Source organism: Pelecanus crispus, chromosome 9, assembly GCF_030463565.1.
Source record: "Pelecanus crispus isolate bPelCri1 chromosome 9, bPelCri1.pri, whole genome shotgun sequence".
In the NCBI taxonomy this organism is placed as follows: domain Eukaryota; kingdom Metazoa; phylum Chordata; class Aves; order Pelecaniformes; family Pelecanidae; genus Pelecanus; species Pelecanus crispus.
Window position 1 is genome coordinate 30,857,001 of NC_134651.1, and position 18,385 is coordinate 30,875,385.

General features: G+C 40.3%; 1 protein-coding gene across 3 annotated transcripts in view; it reads right to left on the reverse strand.

The window, feature by feature from the left end:
• FARP2 (FERM, ARH/RhoGEF and pleckstrin domain protein 2) overlaps positions 1 to 17,571 on the reverse strand; it is an 80,906-nt gene extending 63,335 nt beyond the window's left edge. For all 3 annotated transcript variants that reach the window (XM_075717189.1, XM_075717190.1, XM_075717191.1), the window contains exons 1-2: positions 17,368 to 17,571; positions 51 to 155 (exon numbers count right to left, since the gene is read on the reverse strand). In XM_075717189.1, coding sequence (XP_075573304.1) covers positions 51 to 155; positions 17,368 to 17,571 — 309 coding nt within the window. The remainder of the gene's footprint in view (positions 1 to 50; positions 156 to 17,367) is intronic.
• Positions 17,572 to 18,385: the final 814 nt, after the last annotated feature.

Here is an 18,385-nt window from a genome sequence, read left to right on the forward strand (position 1 = left end):
ACCCAAACTTTTTATTATACTGAATTTGTCAAGGAACTAACTGTACATACCCAATATGACTGGATGTTCTGGAATTCAATCCCAAAGTAATCCGATTCAATCAAATTGAGATGCTTGTAAACTTCTGCCAATAATGTCTGGCCGTAGTATTTTGACTAAGGAAGTAAAAAAAAAAAAAAGTATTTTATTTATGAGATGAAGATGAGTGAGTTTACAGCGAATTAGAAAAAAAATTATAGCATCTTTAGAAACTGTAGAAAAATCTCAAAGATTTTTCACATTATTTTTGTCACTGTAACATGCAAACACATAGGAACAGCTCCATACAAACAACTTTCACAGAACCAGAGGAACTCAAGCTGGAGGCGGTCGCTGGAGGTCACCTACGTCCAACCTCCTGCTCAAAGCAGGGTCAGCTATGAGACCAGACTAGATCAGCTGCAAACTATTTGCAGCTCCTACAGTAAACCATCACCATTTGTTTGAGTAGCTGGATGGTGTGGCTCTCCCCCAGCTGCATTGGAATGAAGCAGGGGCTGCCAAAATCCTGCTCGCGTGCACACCCTCTCACTCGTACCATCACCAGGGACCACACAGCCACGCACAACTTTCATACCAGTAAGACTGGTGCAGATGCTCTAAGCAGATGTATGCAGATGCTCTAAGCGAGCCCAAGACAGCTGAGGAAGGCTGGCGCGGGGTGGTTTGCACCCAACCAGAATTTACCCCCGACCTAGGAAGACCCATCTGGCCCTGCAGGAAAGCAAGAGCTGTGCAAGCAGGACTTCATGGGGCCAGGCTGACTGCTGCCAGGGATCATGCCGACTAAGCAGAGGCTGCTCATTGCAGCACATGCAAGGCCTTTGCCGACAGAACTAGAACTTGTCTTCTACCAAGAAACATCTCTGAAAAACCCTAACTTTTTTCTTACAACAGCGTTCAAGAAAACCCAAGGTGATAGTGTTTATTCTGTTAATTAAGAAATAAACAGGATGGCTACAGTGGGAACCCAAACACCCTCCTCTTGCAACATACCTTCTGTGTAAAGTCATCTGCAATTAATCCCTCCCTCAAGAAATCCACTCACTAGCCCTTTTCACAGTCAAGTTAGGTACAAAGCCACAAAACAAACATTGGCAGAAAGCAGCAATAGTAACATGGGAGAAACCGGGAAACTTTCACAGCACACCCAAAACAACTATGCTTGGGTCTGCATACAAGCTTGCTCTCAGCATCCGTTATTGTATGACCGTAGCAGCCAAGAAAAGTACCATTTATGAACCCCGCACACAGTCCATCCGGATCACACAGAAAAGAATCCAAAAGGGCTTTCACATCTCTTGGTACCTGTTCCAGCAACACACAAAAGCTAGCAGGACAGCTAGTCTAGGCTGCAGAAGGAGGTAGCATTGCCACCAACATGCACGTTCTACCTTGGACCATACAAGTAATCCTCCAAACGCAGCAACAGGGTCTGGCATCACTCTGCTCAGATGGGTTATCCGGCAGAACACACCTCGGGCATTCATGACACTGAGGTCTTGTTTATTTGAAGTCGAAGTGCCAGAAGACTCTACAACTTTCCCATCAAAGCTGCCATGCAGTTCTGTAATTGACTCTTTAAACTCAGAATACTGTATCTTTTAAAAGTATTAGGTATTACAACAAATTAGTATTAGAATTAGAATAATTTAATAAAATGTGCAAATGAAACTAACAGAAAGAATGGGCCACTTTAGGTTTATTATAAAGAGGGTTTAAAAACTTCCACTTCAGTGGATACAGAGATGCCTGGCTGGGAGATGACACAGTATGGTGAGAAGGAGTGCTCTCCTCTTTTTCTGGACAAGTTTTGTGATGTCTAAAATGGTGTTTTCTTTGTAAGAACACGGTTGAATTTTTTTAGCCAAAATCTGTGCTTGCAGAAGACTCTGTGGGTATGCGTTTTGGTTTTTAAATGATGACAATGAAATAAGGAATAGTATAAAGAAGGAATAGTATAAAGTAAAATAAGGAATAGTATAAAGTATAAAGCAACAACCACAATGCCACATTTTAAAAGAACAGTATTAATTTTATTGTAAATAAAAATGTGTTACAAAAGCTTGAGAGAGAACACCTTTTAATGTGTCTCAAATGCTGTGGGAAAACTCATTAGAGCTATTTAGTTCCTCAAATTGTTTGTTACATTTATAACTATCCTTTCCAAAAAGCTTCTTTAACATTTCTAAGTTGACAAAAATGAAAGTTATACAGCGAGTAGCTCCATGTCATTGTTTAATCTGCATAAAAGCAGCACAAAGCAAAACCTTTTAAGTAATTACTTAATTACTGTAATTTGACATCAGGGCAAGAAGTTGCATGAATGCATTTCAGAAAGGTCCCATTTTCAATACAAATTCACAACACTGCATACTTTCCATTCCAAACATCTCAATTACTCTTTATATGCTGCCAAGACGACAACTACTGATATTACTAAATTACTCCACATAAAAAAAGAAAGAAAGAAAAAAACAGGGTAAAAAAAAATTAAATAGGCATCTAACAGAAGCTCTCCCTAGTGACCCAGCTCTAGCTGTACTACAGACTATTTTAACAAGTCATCATTGGAAGAGTGAAAAAAAACCTACTGTACTGAACAAATTGTTTTTGTATATTCAGATCAAGCTTGAAAAGATCCCTCAGAGCTGTGCAAGCAGGGTATCCTGATAAGGTAGTGATGCTATGGAGACCCCTGCACTGGCAAAACACCTGCGTGGCAATCCCCTGCCTGCACTCAGGAAGAGCAACGCCTTCAGACCAGGCTCAGCACTAAGCCAGCGCCAGGCAGGAATAGAAATTTAATAGGAACAAACATTTTAAGCTGAAGTTGCTTGAGTGAAGGAGGTATCTGTATTTTTTACTCAGTCAGGAAAGTAAACACATGCAATGTCAGCAATTTTTAGGACAGAGGAGTAAAATGTAAATTAAAAAAAAAAAGTCAGAACAACAGTTACTTTTGTTTTATCATCCCAACTGTTATTTCCTGTTTTCTCAAATGTCACTACCTACATGGCAGATCCTTCCTCTGCCGTAATGTTTTAGCTTAGGAAGACAGAAAAACATACTAGGAATGCACAGCCTATGATTTTCAGTAGACCATAGTTCAGTATTATCAAAACCAATTCTTCCTCAGTAACTCCCAAACATGTCTTCCAGAACATCTTAACTTTCTACTTCCATGTATTTTAACTTAAAATACAAAAAAAATACCCCAGTAGTTTCATAATGAGTAGTATTCTCATGTTCCAAAATGGACAAACTGCCCTTGCTCAAACTTTCCAAAAATGAAATCCACTTTCGGCAGCAGTTAGGCTGGAGGGGGGTGGTGGTGGTGGGGAATCAGTCCAAAAGCCAAGAGTTTGGAAAAAACAGAGTTATGAAGTAGACGTATAGAATGGAAACTCTCGTGCAGCTGCAGCTGGAGCCAGAGGAGCCACTGGCCCCCAACTTCAGCAAACACCAGCTGTCCTTGGATTTTGTGTTACAAAAATCTGCAACTGTTGGGAGACCAAATCCTCCAGTAAACAATGTATCTGCATGAGAGGAAGTTTATATTTGACATCATCACTGACAAGTGATCAACCCAGAAGCCCCCAGCAAGCAGCAAAAGAGAAGCACAGGCATGAAAAGTAAACTGAACTGATTTAAATAAAGACCCCTTCACCATTCATAGGTTTGTTTTTTTTAATTTTGGTGCACTTTAGTGGTCTTCCTAATGAAAAAATGATTTCTCATCTTTTGGCAAATTAAAAAAAATGACAATCAGCAACTAAACATAGTGGTTACACTAGACTTGTTATTTCCTTTCTTAACCAGAAATATACAAACATTTCAGTCAGTTTATAGCTCTGCTTATCTACAGCCCTTTTGTAATCTGTTAGATCTCTGTCCAAATGCAGCATGATATATAAAAAACCACCTTCAAAACGTCCTATTAATAACTATAATTAATGCCACATATAAACAAAAAATGCATTTACGAATACAGGGTGTACATTTAAACCACATTTATTAGAAAGAAGGAATTAATGCAAGATGGCAAGGAATACCATTCATTAACTTTTTGTTTTCATGGCTAAAACAAGAAGACCTTACAGCTCCAAAGCTAGTTTTTAATCCGCACACTGGAAAAGTCAAAAAGTAACTCTTCTTTTTCAGTACTTTATTAGTTTCTTCAATTTTGATTGGAACAAGTAACTGAGATGAAAACAGTCCCTGCCTCCCCACAAAAAATGGGTACCTGGTAACAACAGATGTATCAAACTCTGGTTTCATGTGCTCAGCCAAATACTGCTTAAATACTATTTTATTTTGATTATCTGAACATTTAACAATAACTTTCAGCTTCAATTATTTCAATTTTTCTTTTAATACTGTGTGAAAAAAACAGTATTTTAAATACATGTGGGGTATTTTTTCCACTGTTATATACTGACAGGTCCCAACTAGAGGTTATTTTACTAAGACAACACCAAAAAGGGTTTGCAGTTCATTTAACAACCTATAGAGCATCAGATGCATAGCTTGTGATATAAGGGGATTTGACTCTCTTGTACAGGGTCCTCCTCGCTGCTTCACACCACTGCAGTCTCTACCTGCCGCTTACTGAAGAAGACAATCCTAATTTCTTCCAGAATTAAGTCAAGAGCTACAGGAGTCAACCCAGCACACACTAAGGCTTGTGAAGCTTCTTTCAATTTTCTACCCTGGTCACTGGTATGAACTTTTTTTTTTTAAAAAACTTTTTTTTTCCACCTGAAGGAGCACAGTCCAGCTGCCAGCACACCAGAGGTCTCTCATTTGCAGTGGGAGCCTTTCTGTGAGGCGCTGTGAGAACCCCCGGAACCTCCCAGCTCACCCCGAGGAAGCCGAACCGATTGCCAGACCTCGTTTCCCACGCCTGCAGCCCGCACCATCACTGCGCCAGCTGGGCAACCCCCCAGACACTGGAAAGCACAGCCGTCGGAGCAACACGAACATCCACATCAGCCCTGAGCCACAGCCGTGTGGCACTTCACAGTCACAGAATGAACTTTGTGAATACACCGCCACCCTGAAAACGATTTCATAACTTCTTCACAAATTCAGACAGCATACATTTTCACCTTGAAAATGTACTACTTTTTTTAAATATTGCTTGTCACGGTATTTCTACATGGCATTGAAATCCAATTTACTCAAATATGGAAGCTGCAAAACCAAATACAAATTTCCGAGCTATTTTAAGTTACGTTATTACACAGCATATCTGGAATAATTTTTTGTTTTAAAAAATATTCTAAGACTTCCCCCACAAGATTTTTTTGTTCTAAGATTTCAGTGGTTGGTTTTGTTGTGCTTTGTTTTTTGGGTGGTGGGGTTCTTTTGTTTGGGGTTTTTTGGTGGGTTTTTTTTTTTTTTTAAACAAAATCCACAGCCAGACAAATTATTCTAGAAATGTAAAGCCTCTGGCTCATTTAATTAAGGTTAGCTTTAAAATCTCTGATCATTTAAAGGTTCAAGCAGTGTTAAAGCACTTCACTGCCAAATGAACCAGCTCTACTCAACAAACATGCTTTTCCAGAGTGGCTAGACTTGCTGAATGCCTGAAAGGAGGAAAACAATGATTTGTTGACATGGGAGAAGATCCCCAAGAGGGAGGGAATTATGCGAACGAGATTGGGAAATGTATACTTAGGTAGACAGCATGTAGAGACAAAAAAATGGTTCCAAGTTCCAAAAGTGCTCTCATGCAGAAATACCTGGAGCACTTGAAATAAAACACATTGTGCTCAGAGAAAAACAAAACGGCATGATGATTAAGCATTCAACCAACACGTGGTCCCCAAGTGCTATATACAAACAGCACACACAAAAAGAGACAGATAAAAAATATTGAGCATCGAGCACAAATTGTCAGTTGCTTTCATGACCTGGAGAGAAAAAATACAAACATGCACCCCCCCAATACTCTGTTTCAAACACTGCTCTAGACTACCTGGGGAACAGGTAAGTCACCCAAATTAAAACTCTGGACCACATAATTGGAAAGAGTTTCACAGGACGCTATTGCTTGACTATTTGGCACCAGAGTTGATGCTTGCTCATAATTAAACATTCAGACGACAGCAGCTACTGTATCACGGAAATCAGCTGCTTTGGGGTGGCTGATCCCATGCAGCAGCAAAGATTGTGACAGTGAAAATGCCAGAAAACTGCACTAATGGTGACACTGGGGCTTTTTTTTTTTTACAACACGTACTATTTCAAATAATCTGCAAAGGGCCAGAGCAATGCTGCACTGAGCCCTCCTCAAACATTGAGCACACTTGAAAGGGCTCAGCCTCATCAACATTCTACATTCAATATCTGCACTATTGCAAGCCTTTAAACAACTCGGTGACTGAAATAACCAAGGACAGGTACAAGTGCCTAGTTATAAAAATGGCCTGCTGTCAAAATGGGCAGTATGTCATTAATAGCTATTCTCAAAAACAGCCTTTTTCCACCTCAAGAAATTAAGGTTCTAACAGAATGTCTAAGCACCTCCTTTGTTCATACAAGCTTTAAAAGAGTATAATAAAGCTAAGAAACTAGAAGTTAGGAGACTGATGATCTCAATTTTACCCCCTCCAAACTTTGCTACAAGACCCTACACATTTGTGCAAACCACCACACCTTCCTACACCCCATTCCCTCTAGCATGCCTGGCCACTTCAAACATTTAGACTGTAGGTACTCTATACACTTGCACAGCATTATTTCATACGCGTGCATATAAATAAAAGCCTAAGTTTTTAAGTCATTTTAAAAACAGACATTACTTTGCTTCCCTCTGTTTGTAAAAAAAGATTACTAAAATTGCTAGTCTTTCTCCATTAATTATGCTTTTGCCTCAAAACTATCATCCATGCTCACATCAACCAGATTTGATCTGGGCTTTCCCTACGAGGTATTACAGTACTCCATACTGGCACGCTGCTTGAGGAAGCCTGCCTGAAGGAAAAAGGTTAAAACATTAAAGGAAGAAGACGATTGTGAGAGATTCTTTATACAAATTAGGTATTTTTACAGGAGAGGCCAAAACTATCTCTCATTTGTGCAAAACTGAAGTTGTACCAGCTGTGCTAATGTCACTCCCCACTGTACTTTGAGCAGAGCTTCGATACTATGGTGATGGATTAATAAATACCTACAGCAGATTAGATAAGGCCAAAGCTTTGTTAACTTCCCCCTTTCCAGCATGAATCCTTCCTACACCTCTGGCTTCAGGCTAGCTGCCTGAGAAGTGGGCTGAGGAGCACAGTGATGCTCATTTTTCATTATTTCAGTTGAAGTACATGTCGGACAGGTCTAACACAGAGTCTCTACAAAGTCCTCTTTCCTTTTTTTAAACTAATAGGGGTATTTTACCACTCCCGTTTTGTGCTCAGGCTCCACCAAGTGCCCAAGCCTTCTGCCAGGGGCGGCTGGAAGATGTCAAACATGTCAGCCCAGATCTCACTGCTGGGAAAGCAGGCCTGCAACTGAGCTCCCATTGCTTCTCTTGCCTGAGCAGTGAGGAGGCATTAATAGTTAAAATACTTCATCTCCTGTTCCTCTGCCAGGAGGCTGGGAAGAAACAACTTCTTAAGTGATGTTTTCAAACCTGCTTTCACCATCATGAGAACACTCTAAAATACATGCATGTGTGCAAAACCCAAGGACAGTGCTACAAACATGTGAAAAAGGCATCATAAGTTCTACCACAAGTGAAAAGAGATTACTAAATAGCAACGTACTCCAATTTAGAGAAACCGATTTTCATTTTCCCTCCGTGTTTCACACGTGGGTTTCAGCCACGCAGCTCAGATCAGGGCAGCAGCGCATGCAGAAGCTGTTCAAAGACTTCCAGGAGTGCCTCTGAACTCACAATATAGACTACTTGGCAGCTCAATACCGTTTTTTTTCCTTTTCTTTTAGAACTTTGATTTTTATTCATGAATGACTACTCTTTCAGAAAGATGGGTCTTCCCCCCCTCCATATCCAACATCACAGTCTTAAAAAGTAAATCACTACATATCATCACCACAGCACAGATTTTAAAATACTCAATTTACATGGTCTCCTTCTTACACAAGCAGGCAATCTTGCCCTTGCCAGAAATGTGATTTGCTGCAAGGAGAAACAGATGACACACAGGTATGCTTTTGCAACCCTGTTTATTTAAATGCATGTTCACAAGGCTTTGCTTCTCTGAACACAGCCGGTTACCAGGTGATGCCATCCTTGCTCAACATCAAGTCCCTTTTTTCAGCAGGCACTAACCTAAAATTTCTCCAAACCACCTCTTAGCACACTGCATTTCTATACCTGTCTTTAGCTGACTGTGGGTTGTTGCTTGGTTTTTCGGTTTGGGTTTTTTTTCTTTTTTTCCCCTTTCAGGCTCTATATATTCTACAGAATTATCCATCTGTGGAACCAAGTTTGAATGTTACCTACACCCAGATGAAGCTTCCAGATAACTACTTTTTTTTTTCTCCTTCTCCCCCCTTTGGAATACAGCATTTCTTACCCTTATTTTGATAGAATGGCATAAGACTAATTTCAGCTGATTTTCACTATCCTTCATCTCCAGTTTATGAAAAAAGAAATTAACACCTGCATTCTGCAGAAGCGTTTGAGAAACTAACAGTATTTCCTTTATTAGTGATGACACCACATTACTGGAATTAGTAAGGAAGCTAACAGGTAACAGCTTTTTCTTTACAAGGTTGCATATCAGTTGCTTCGGAAGGCACCCGAAAGGAATTAAGTACAAGAATTGTACCACTGCACGTACACCAAGACCATTAAGTTATGCATTGGCTTACTTTATCAGATCTCATCCAGACAGAACAACTACAGGCAGAAAGTTCTCAGTATGCTTATGATAAATTAAAGAGAGCTTAAAAAGAGTTCAGCTTTACACCAACTCAATGTTAAGCTAAGTAAATGTGGCTCTTGAACTGTTCCTCAATTCACTCTTCTGAACCCACACAAGTTTTTCATCTATGCACATCGTGGTGAAGCATACTCACTATAGTATATCACAGCCAGACAAAGAGTTATGAACTCAATCTATTACATTCATCTTTCAAGGACTGTGATAACACGTGATCACCATTTTACTAAATGGTTTTTGTGTTTTAAATTACAATATGTGCATATAATAGACTTTTCATACAGGAATATTCAGATTGTTTCTCCTTTGCTGCAGTATAACTCAATTTTCTTTCCACATAATGGGACACCTAATGTCCAGAGAAATGTAAAGTAGTCAATTGTTTTTATAATACAAGTTAAGTTCACATCTTCCCTTTAAAAAAAAAAAAAAAAAACCAAAAAAACCACAACCCCCCCCAAAACCACACATACGCTAAATGTCTGTCAACAAACTGGCTGCAGTTTTGCCTTTCCCCACCCAATACCACATTCCTACATAGCATCAAAAAAGTCAAGCCCCCAAACACAAAATAACAGGTTTAAAAAAATATATATAGTAGAATCAAACAGTACACAAATTGCAAAGCTTCAATTACTTTCTTTTTAAACCCTGTAACAACTTCAAATTTTAAATAGTGAATTACTAACTTTCTCTTCTGAGGTCAGACAAAAATAAGTCCTAAGGCAGCTTATTTGCCATATTTAGGGGAGTCAAACCAGAGCAATGACAAACATCTGGCTGCGATTCTTTGTGGAATTTTGACTATTTCTTCCTGGCCAGGGAAGAAAAACACTGAGCTGACTAACACAGCATCTCGATTCCTTCATCATTGCGCTTAATAGGATTCAGAAGCAGCCTGTCCTCCCATTTCCCACATATTTAAGCTGTTAATACTTTTACAGCACAGAAGGAAAAAAGCCTTTATGGAAGGAAGGTCTAAGCAGGTGAAGGGAGAGCAAGGGATAGGCAGGAGGGCAGCTCATGTCAGAGCCTGGCTCTGCCAGAGGCCGGCGGCAGGCTGCCTCGTCCTGCTGGAGAAGCTGCAGTGACGAAACACTGGCTCAGGGTTCGCCACGGCTTGCAGTAAGGACAGCCTCTCTGGAAAATCGTTTCAGTGTACATGTTTTACAGTGCCCGCAGCAAGCTCTCTATTTTTAAGACACATATTTCTTACTTAAAACTGCTCAATAACAGCATTTTAAGCTGCATAATTTCTGCTTCAGCCCCAACGAAGTTCTTAGGGGTACTAATGCTACTGTAAGAAGTTACTGGTAAGCAGCATTTTTCAGTGTGCATGAGCTGAAAACACTCTCTCCAAACCGCAGGAAGTCATGAGGCATGTACAAGCTGTCAGATTGCTTCCTCCGCCGCCCCAAAAACCTCCTGCAGTCCCAGCCCAGCTCCTGATTTCAGGGCCCCCAACTGCAGCGCGTCACGGCTGTGGGCTCCAATGACTGGTCAGAAACAACGGGCATCCAAAGAGGTGCCGTTTTCACAACACCTTTTCAATTATGGATGCCTGCAAACTGCACAGAAACCAGAATGTCTAAATATAGTTATTCTAGTCTACTGTCTACTCTAAAAATACAGATGGAAAGTAATTTTAATAACTTTTAATAATGCAATTTGTAAATTTAAGTAAACCAAGAAAGAGTCATACAGGTGGCCACCAAAGACAGTATCACTATCAGACAGAGTAATCATCAAGTAGCTGTTTTCAACTTAGTATAGAATAAGCCACTTAAATTTTTCTAGTAATATAATAGTAAATTTCACCGCCTACATCAGTAAACTCCAAAACAGACATGAGCAGCGAGAGGACAATACCTAATAAGAAAATACGGGGGCGGGGGGGTGTAATCTTATTTGACTAGCCTGTTCTCATGAATAGCAGTGGAGTTGAGTGTTTCCTTCCCAGGCAGCCCACCATGGTCAAAAGGAGAGGGACCCATCACACAGTGCCGCAGGGATGTGGAACACACCCTGCCTTTCACGTACTCAGTAAGAAAATAAGAAAAGATACAACCACCTTCAAGAAACTGAGTCATGCACAAGGAAACAACAGGTCTGGTAGAAATACAGAAAATAAGAAAAATCCTATTTTCCTAAGACCCCGCTTCACCCTCCGAGGCACAAGAATGTTTGCACTAGCCTGACCCACAGAGAAAGCCTTAAACAATACTTAACTTCAGAGCATGACTGCAGGACAAAATCAAAATCCCAACACAAGTTAATTGAAATCTAGGGCAGATTTAAACCAGCAAAAAGCAAATTCATACTATTAACACGTGCATAACACCAAGACTTATGTTTAATTGAGAAGCAAGTTATTTCATTATATTTAAAAAAAAAAAAAAACCAACAAAAAATGAACAGACTTGTGTGCTCAAAGCAACCCAACAAAGAATAACATGAAAGAAAAAAACTGTAGTTTAAGTTTTCCTGTTGAGTCAAACAGGCAGGCAGACCCACATGGTTTTGCTGAGCACTAAGAACTGTGCTACAATTTTATGATGGCTATTACAGTTCTACAGAATTCATTCTCCAGTAGGTGAAAATACAGAAAAATTCAACTACAAAATAACACACAAGTATTTTTCACTCCCAGATTTTATTTTACATTCAAGCAGAAGGAGAAGAGGAAGTACATGCAACTGAAGAGGTGCCAAGTTCTCCCCAGACAGAATTTGGTAAACTTGAAGCATAATAATCTAAACTTCTTTTTCCAGGGCACTTCCTCATAGCATAGAGCATAATTCACGTAAGAAAGCAAGGACACATTTCCTATATAATGAACAACATACAGGCCAAATATTAAACATCACATTATGGCAGCAATGCCATTAAATGTCTTGTAAGCTAGTGCAAAGAGAAAATTGCATCAGAAAGGCAGACTTTACAGTCTGCCTGTCTACAGACCCCCTAAAAAAGATATTGCATCAGACAAAGCAGCTGGAAGATGTGGCAAGTCTGACTGCTTTCTTGTTGACTAAACCTGCTATTTCAGTTACTGGGATTTTAAGACAGCACCAGACTCTCACCTACCATCAGTACCACTCTTCTTCCAACCGTGCCATGCAAAAAGACCCCTTGTTTTGCCTCTAACCCAGGCACACATTCTGTACTCCATGTCTTAGACAGCCCATATGTCTGTCACTGTAATAGACTCTACTTCCAACTGAACCACAAATCAACACAAAAGCTTTCAGCAAGTACAAATCACAACGTCTTATACCCTAAATTCCTATAGCCTAAGTTGTCCTTTGTTGCAGCACTTTTTATTGTCTTCCATAACCAGCACCAGACAAGTATAATTTCACCAAGTGGTCATTTTGGCAAATTAAATCCAGCCCAGGCCCTTCTACTTCAGAGTCTGTGTCGTGGTTTAGCCCCAGCCAGCAACTAAGCACCACGCAGCCGCTCGCTCACTCCCCCTACCCCGATGGGATGGGGGAGAGAATCGGAGGAGTAAGAGTGAGAAACACTCCTGGGTTGAGATAAGAACAGTTTAATAATTGAAATAAAGTAAAATAGTAATGCTAATAGTAACAGTATAATAATGATAATGATAATAATGATACACGAAGCAAGTGATGCACAATGCAATTGCTCACCACCCGCCGACCGATACCCAGATAGTTCCCGAGCAGCGATCGCTGCTCCCTGGCCAACCCCCCCCCCCACAGTTTATATACTGAGCATGACGTCATATGGTATGGAATAGCCCTTTGGTCAGTTTGGATCAACTATTCTGGCTGTGCCCCCTCCCAGTTTCTTGTGCGCCTGGCAGAGCATGGGAAGCTGAAAAGTCCTTGACTAGCATAAGCAGTACTTAGCAACAACTAAAACATCAGCGTGTTATCAACATTCTTCTCCTACTAAATCCAAAACACAGCACTATGCCTGCTGCTAGGAAGAAAATTAACTCTATCCCAGCCGAAACCAGGACAGTCTGCCATATTTTTATGCTGATCAAAGGCCTCGAAGTTTAATCTCTTAAGAAAATCAGGAAAGCTGGCAAAACTTCTATTGTAAAACTCTGATTACTTTGAAGTGTGCCCACACTTGATTCTGAATTAAATTGAATTTTCCAATCATTCATCTACTAGTCTGCAAAACCACCCATTTGGACAGACTTAGCTTGGAGGGGAGAGGACATGTACCCCATGATATGGCACATGCAAGATTTGAACTGACTAAACAAGCTGGCTGTAAAAAGGGAAAAAACTACAACTCATGAAAATAATTAATATTCCAGCCTAGCTTTGGATGGATACATTTCATTCTCTTTTTTGTTTTGGGAGGGAAAGGAGAAAACATAAATATGCAATTTGCAGTTTTTTAAACTCTAGAAAACATTTAGGCATTTCTCCATCCCCTAACATTCAAAAGAATCCCCAAAGAGGAGCTCTGTCCCAGCAAACTTTAAAGAACAGCTCCCTCTTACTGATTAACACAATTCATAGAAAACTTTACAGTACAGATGGTGAGAGCAGACAGAGACAGTGGATTTTAGACAAAAGGCAGTAGATTGTAGCTATATTGAACTTCTAACACACCTTTCTAGATACAACAATATCATGAAGGAAAGACTGTCCTTTCCCATTTTGTTCTCATCCCATCCATTATGCCACTTTGTCAGTTTCTTGCCCTCTGGCAAGTTAAAAAACCCAAGCAACAGGGAAGAGCTACTGAACGAGAGTATCCACCAACACCTGCCAGGAGACAAGCAAGTGTTTTAAATGCATCTTGGAGAAAGAATGGGATAACAAGGAAAAGCTGCATGGATTAAGTCATTATTGTGGCTACTCTGTTTATCCCATATGGTTAAAATTGCTGATGTGGCTCATTTTAGGCAGCTTTACAAGCGAGGCAGTACACAGGGCTCCTGTGCCAGCTTCTCTACCACGCTGCAAGAGAAGGCCACTCTCCAGAAGCTGACCACTGTGCCTAGTCAGTCTCTTCCACTGACACACCACTTTTCTCTGTAAAAAATTATTTGCCATAGTTCTTAAAGACAGTAGGGAAAACGACTTGAAGAGGGGAAAAAAAATGGCCTTTTGCCATAAGCTACATCTCCATTAGAAGGCAATGCCAACAGCACCTATAAGAAAGGCCTCAGAGTCCCACTACACTGAAACATTACTGCTGACCTGAATCAATAACCACAAACCCCATGAAGCAGGTAATGAAGACAACACCCCCTCTTGTTTCCTCATCCAGTGAAAAAAATTGCAAAAGCGAAGAGGAGTGGGCAAACAGCACTGCAGTCAGAGACTCAGTCCCTCTAGGACAGCTGCTTAATCATGAATTTCTCTCTGCTTTTAAAAAAAAAAAAAAAAAAAATCTGTGCTAGCCCACACCACCTATTCAGCAAATGTGGCTGACTTTTCCTCATTCTTGCCCTCAATCCCCAAATGAAAATTTCAGTTTTCCATTAAAAACAGCAGTCAGCAATTACTGCTATCCCATCAGTACACCCAACAAATTAGGAGGCAGAATGTTACAATTTAATACCTCATCCCTGTTTGCTATCATTTGCTACTTCATTTAGACAAAAATGAAAGGAGATGTAAGCAGTCTATTAGTAGGACTCTAATGCTACAGTTGCTGACTGTGGACCTTCTTGTGCTCGATGCTCTACATATGAACAAAGGATGACCCCCTTCTCCTCACTGCATACAACATCAGGCAAAAGTTTCTGTTGCTCAGTTCTGACTGACCTCATAAAGAAGAATAGTATGATATTAACTAACTATGGCCTCAGCATGCTAGTTGCCCAAATTTGGGTGTTTCTGTGGAGGTTGTAACCAGAGAGCGCTTTCCAGGTAAAAAGAGAAAACTAAGATAGTTCCTAATTATGGGAAACCTCTCATCTTGATGGGAAACAACAACAACAACAAAGGTACTGCGTTGTGGCCCAGTTAGGGGACAGAGCCAAGTACCTTCGTGCAGGAGACTACAGGTAGGGCCCAGAAGGAAACTGAAAGCAGAGATAAGCAACCTATGTTTGAAGCTACAAAGAGAGGGAGCCAGTGGAGTGATGCAAAAAATGGCCAGGCAGTAGCTGCTGCTAGCAACAATTGAGTAGGTTGACTCTTACTGCAACATGTGAAATGGGTACCTATGCAGCAAGACTGGAGAGGCTAAAGCCAACGAAAAGGTGATCACAACAATGAAGGTATGTAATGAGGTGGGCCTGGATGGGATGAGTTGTAGCTGTTCAGTTAAACAGTACCATCCTAGAGATTGTACACCACGCCTGCAGGAGATGGTCTGCTAAAGGAAATTAAGGAATCGGAGGTGAATAGAAACTACATAATTGGTCAGACAGGTGAGACTGGAGTATGACTCACAGCAGTAAAAAAAAAAAAAAAAATAGTGTGAGTGAGGAATTTATGGTTTTTTTACATGTGAAGCTTGATGCTGACACATAAATATCAAAACCAAGTTTCATCAGGAAAAGGCTGATTTTATTTAGAGCTGATAGACAGTCAAGAGTTCAGACATCATAAAGAGCCACAGCTGAATTTGTGTTCGGTGGAAAGAGTAACAACAAAGTGCTGTAGGATAAGACAAGGGGTTAAGGATGAAGCTAAACTGGACCTGCCAGAGAGAAATGAAGATAACTGGAAGGATATACAGTCAAGATTGTTCCAGAAGGCAAAGGAGAAATGGGTCAACACAGTTTCAAAAAAGAAGGTTATTGTGAAAGTAGTAAACCATACCAAGCACAGATGAGAACTGAGGGGAACCAAGTGAGGGTGCTCAGAAGTTAGCGAGCAGCAGAAAAGCTAGCACAGAGCTCCAGGACGAGACTGCAGGTTTACCCAAGCATCAGCAAGCCTGAAGGTTAAAAAGGATTCTGAGGTTGTCAGAGGCGAGAGTAGTCAAAGGATTTCCCTTCAGCAGTAGATCAAAGACAATAAAGCAGGCTTTGACTGTGTCAGAAAGAGACAGATAAGAGTGATAAAGTAAGACGAAGAGGGTAAGGTTACTGAGGAGTGGATGATTTGCATGAGAAGAGCAGAGTTGGTACAAATATGACGAGGAAAAGAAGAAAAGCATCTATGCTAATATACAGGAGACTTCTAGTCATTGACTTAATGTAATAAAGCAGGAACTAGGAGTTATAAATTCTTTCTTGATTTTAACAGCTTATTGTGGACTTGCACTGATTTTCAAAATTACAGGGTTGGGGGTTTACTTTTTTTTTTTCTTTTTTTAGAGTCAAAACACAAAAGCACCGATGGCTACACCAACTTGTGGGGAAAAAAAAAAACAAACCACACTTCAAAAGAACCAAAGTCAGCAAATTTTTTTTAAAAAATATTCTAACATAATGAAAAAAAAAAGAAGAGACTTTTGTGCTCTATGCAGTAAATGATGGATGGATGGGTGTGCTGTGTCCTCAGGTGGGAGGATACAGGCACAGCCTCAAACTTAACCAAAAGGAAAAACAAAAAAACCAAAACCCCCCAAAAAAGATTTCATGTTTGAGAGTTGAATAGCTGGACAGCAATCTGCAGAAGACATCCCCAAAAGCCACTATTTCTTTAGAGCTCCACAGACACCTTTTTCACTCTATTTGGAAAAACCTGTTTAAGTCTATGCAACAAACTCATGCTATGAGTGCTAATTATAAAGTCAATTTGGTACTAATGTAGAATATCTGATAGCTGAGTAACTTCACTAGCACAGAGCTGTTTTCTAACAACAGATCTTTAGGCAAGCTAAAATTAAAGTCTGAGGTTAATGCTGAGAATGAAACAAGAATCTGAAGTTTTTGATTGTTTAAAAACAGAACCACCCCAATTTGAGCGGTTTGTATTTCTTAACACAGATTTCCCCAACTGCTAAGCAAGCATACTTTTAAATTCAAATTTTCAGAAACATTCAGAAACCCTCTAGTGCCTCTCTCCCAAAGTGTGGCAACAAGCAAAAACTTTCAAATAGGAGCAAGTTTACTTGAAGAGGATACAAACCATTATAATAATTAATAAAAAGTAGTAACTTCTGAGTTAAGCCCTTATGCTCTCCCAACTGCCAAATCGACAAAGCTACATATAGCTCAGGAAGCAGTAACAGTTTGGCAGAAGATAGTTGGTGTTCTCCCAAAGCAAGGAACAGTTAAAGCTTCTTGTTACAGTACGTGCTGGTATTTTAAGTCTGTTAAAAACATAAAATGTTATACTTTAAAAAATTTAAAACACAAGATATGCTACTCATTTAACTACTTGTAAGTAGTAAAATCCCTACAGGAATCTTTATTCAGATATTGCCTCAAAATGTCCCAGCTCTGTATAGTAGCACATCCTGTAAGCTTGACATTATCAGAGGCTAAGTGTACTTGAAATCAGGTTTAAACATCTCTTACTTCAATGTCAAGTACTTCCACCGTGTTGTCCAACATCTTTATTTTGATTGGTAGGTCCCGCTCGTGCATTTTGGCAGGCGATGATGCCATTGCAGTAGAGAGGTTCTGTCCCGTCTCCAAGGTACTCACTCCCGTGGTCTTCTGGACACCCAAACGAGAGCCAGGAGTCTGCAGGACTCGGTATGTTCCTTCTATCTCTCCCATTTTTCAACAGGGAGCAGAGTCTAAAGAAACCTGGAAGAAAATAGGGGATTACAGCCTGAAACATAGTTTTCCACTGATATCCTATATGAAAACACTACCCACTTAAGCACAATCACAAACAAAGTCCTATTCATCCCACTATCAAAACTAATAATAAAGTTCTTGAAACTCTGGTCAAAAATCCACCTGCTGGGAAGAAAAATAAGCAGCAGAAAAAATAACTATTACAAAACATGATTAGGAAATAGGATACTCAAATCTGTGCCCTCCACCCTCCTTACACACTGCCGTTTTAATTTCCAGTTAATTTTTCTGCCAATTTAGCTCCCTAAACCAGGTCACCACAAGCAGCATGAACGCTGCTGACAGCACAAGAAAAGCCACCTGGAGCAGGCAGTGGAGGGTAAGGCAGGATTCTGCCTTTCACTGGTACCTAGCCATCCCACTGACTTTGCTACAATGTTGGACCGCACCCCAAGATAACAGGAACAATTAACTTTCTTCATCCCCCAAAATGATGACTCATGCAAAGCCATAACTACTCCAACCAATGCCAGCAGCTCAGAGCCTTCATAACACAGATTTCTGCAACAGATAACAGTTCTTCACCTTATTAGCAAACCTGTGCTGTACTCAGATTAAGTCAGTGGGCAAAAATCTCAATTACAGAAATCTACACTCGTTCAAATAGGCTGACTCCTACATCACGATCCTTACTTTCACGGTTTGATGGCAGTTGTTGCAGAGCAAATGTTTAATTTGACATGGGGGAAAAAGACCTGCATGCCTCTCCCCAGCTTTCCCATGCCACAGA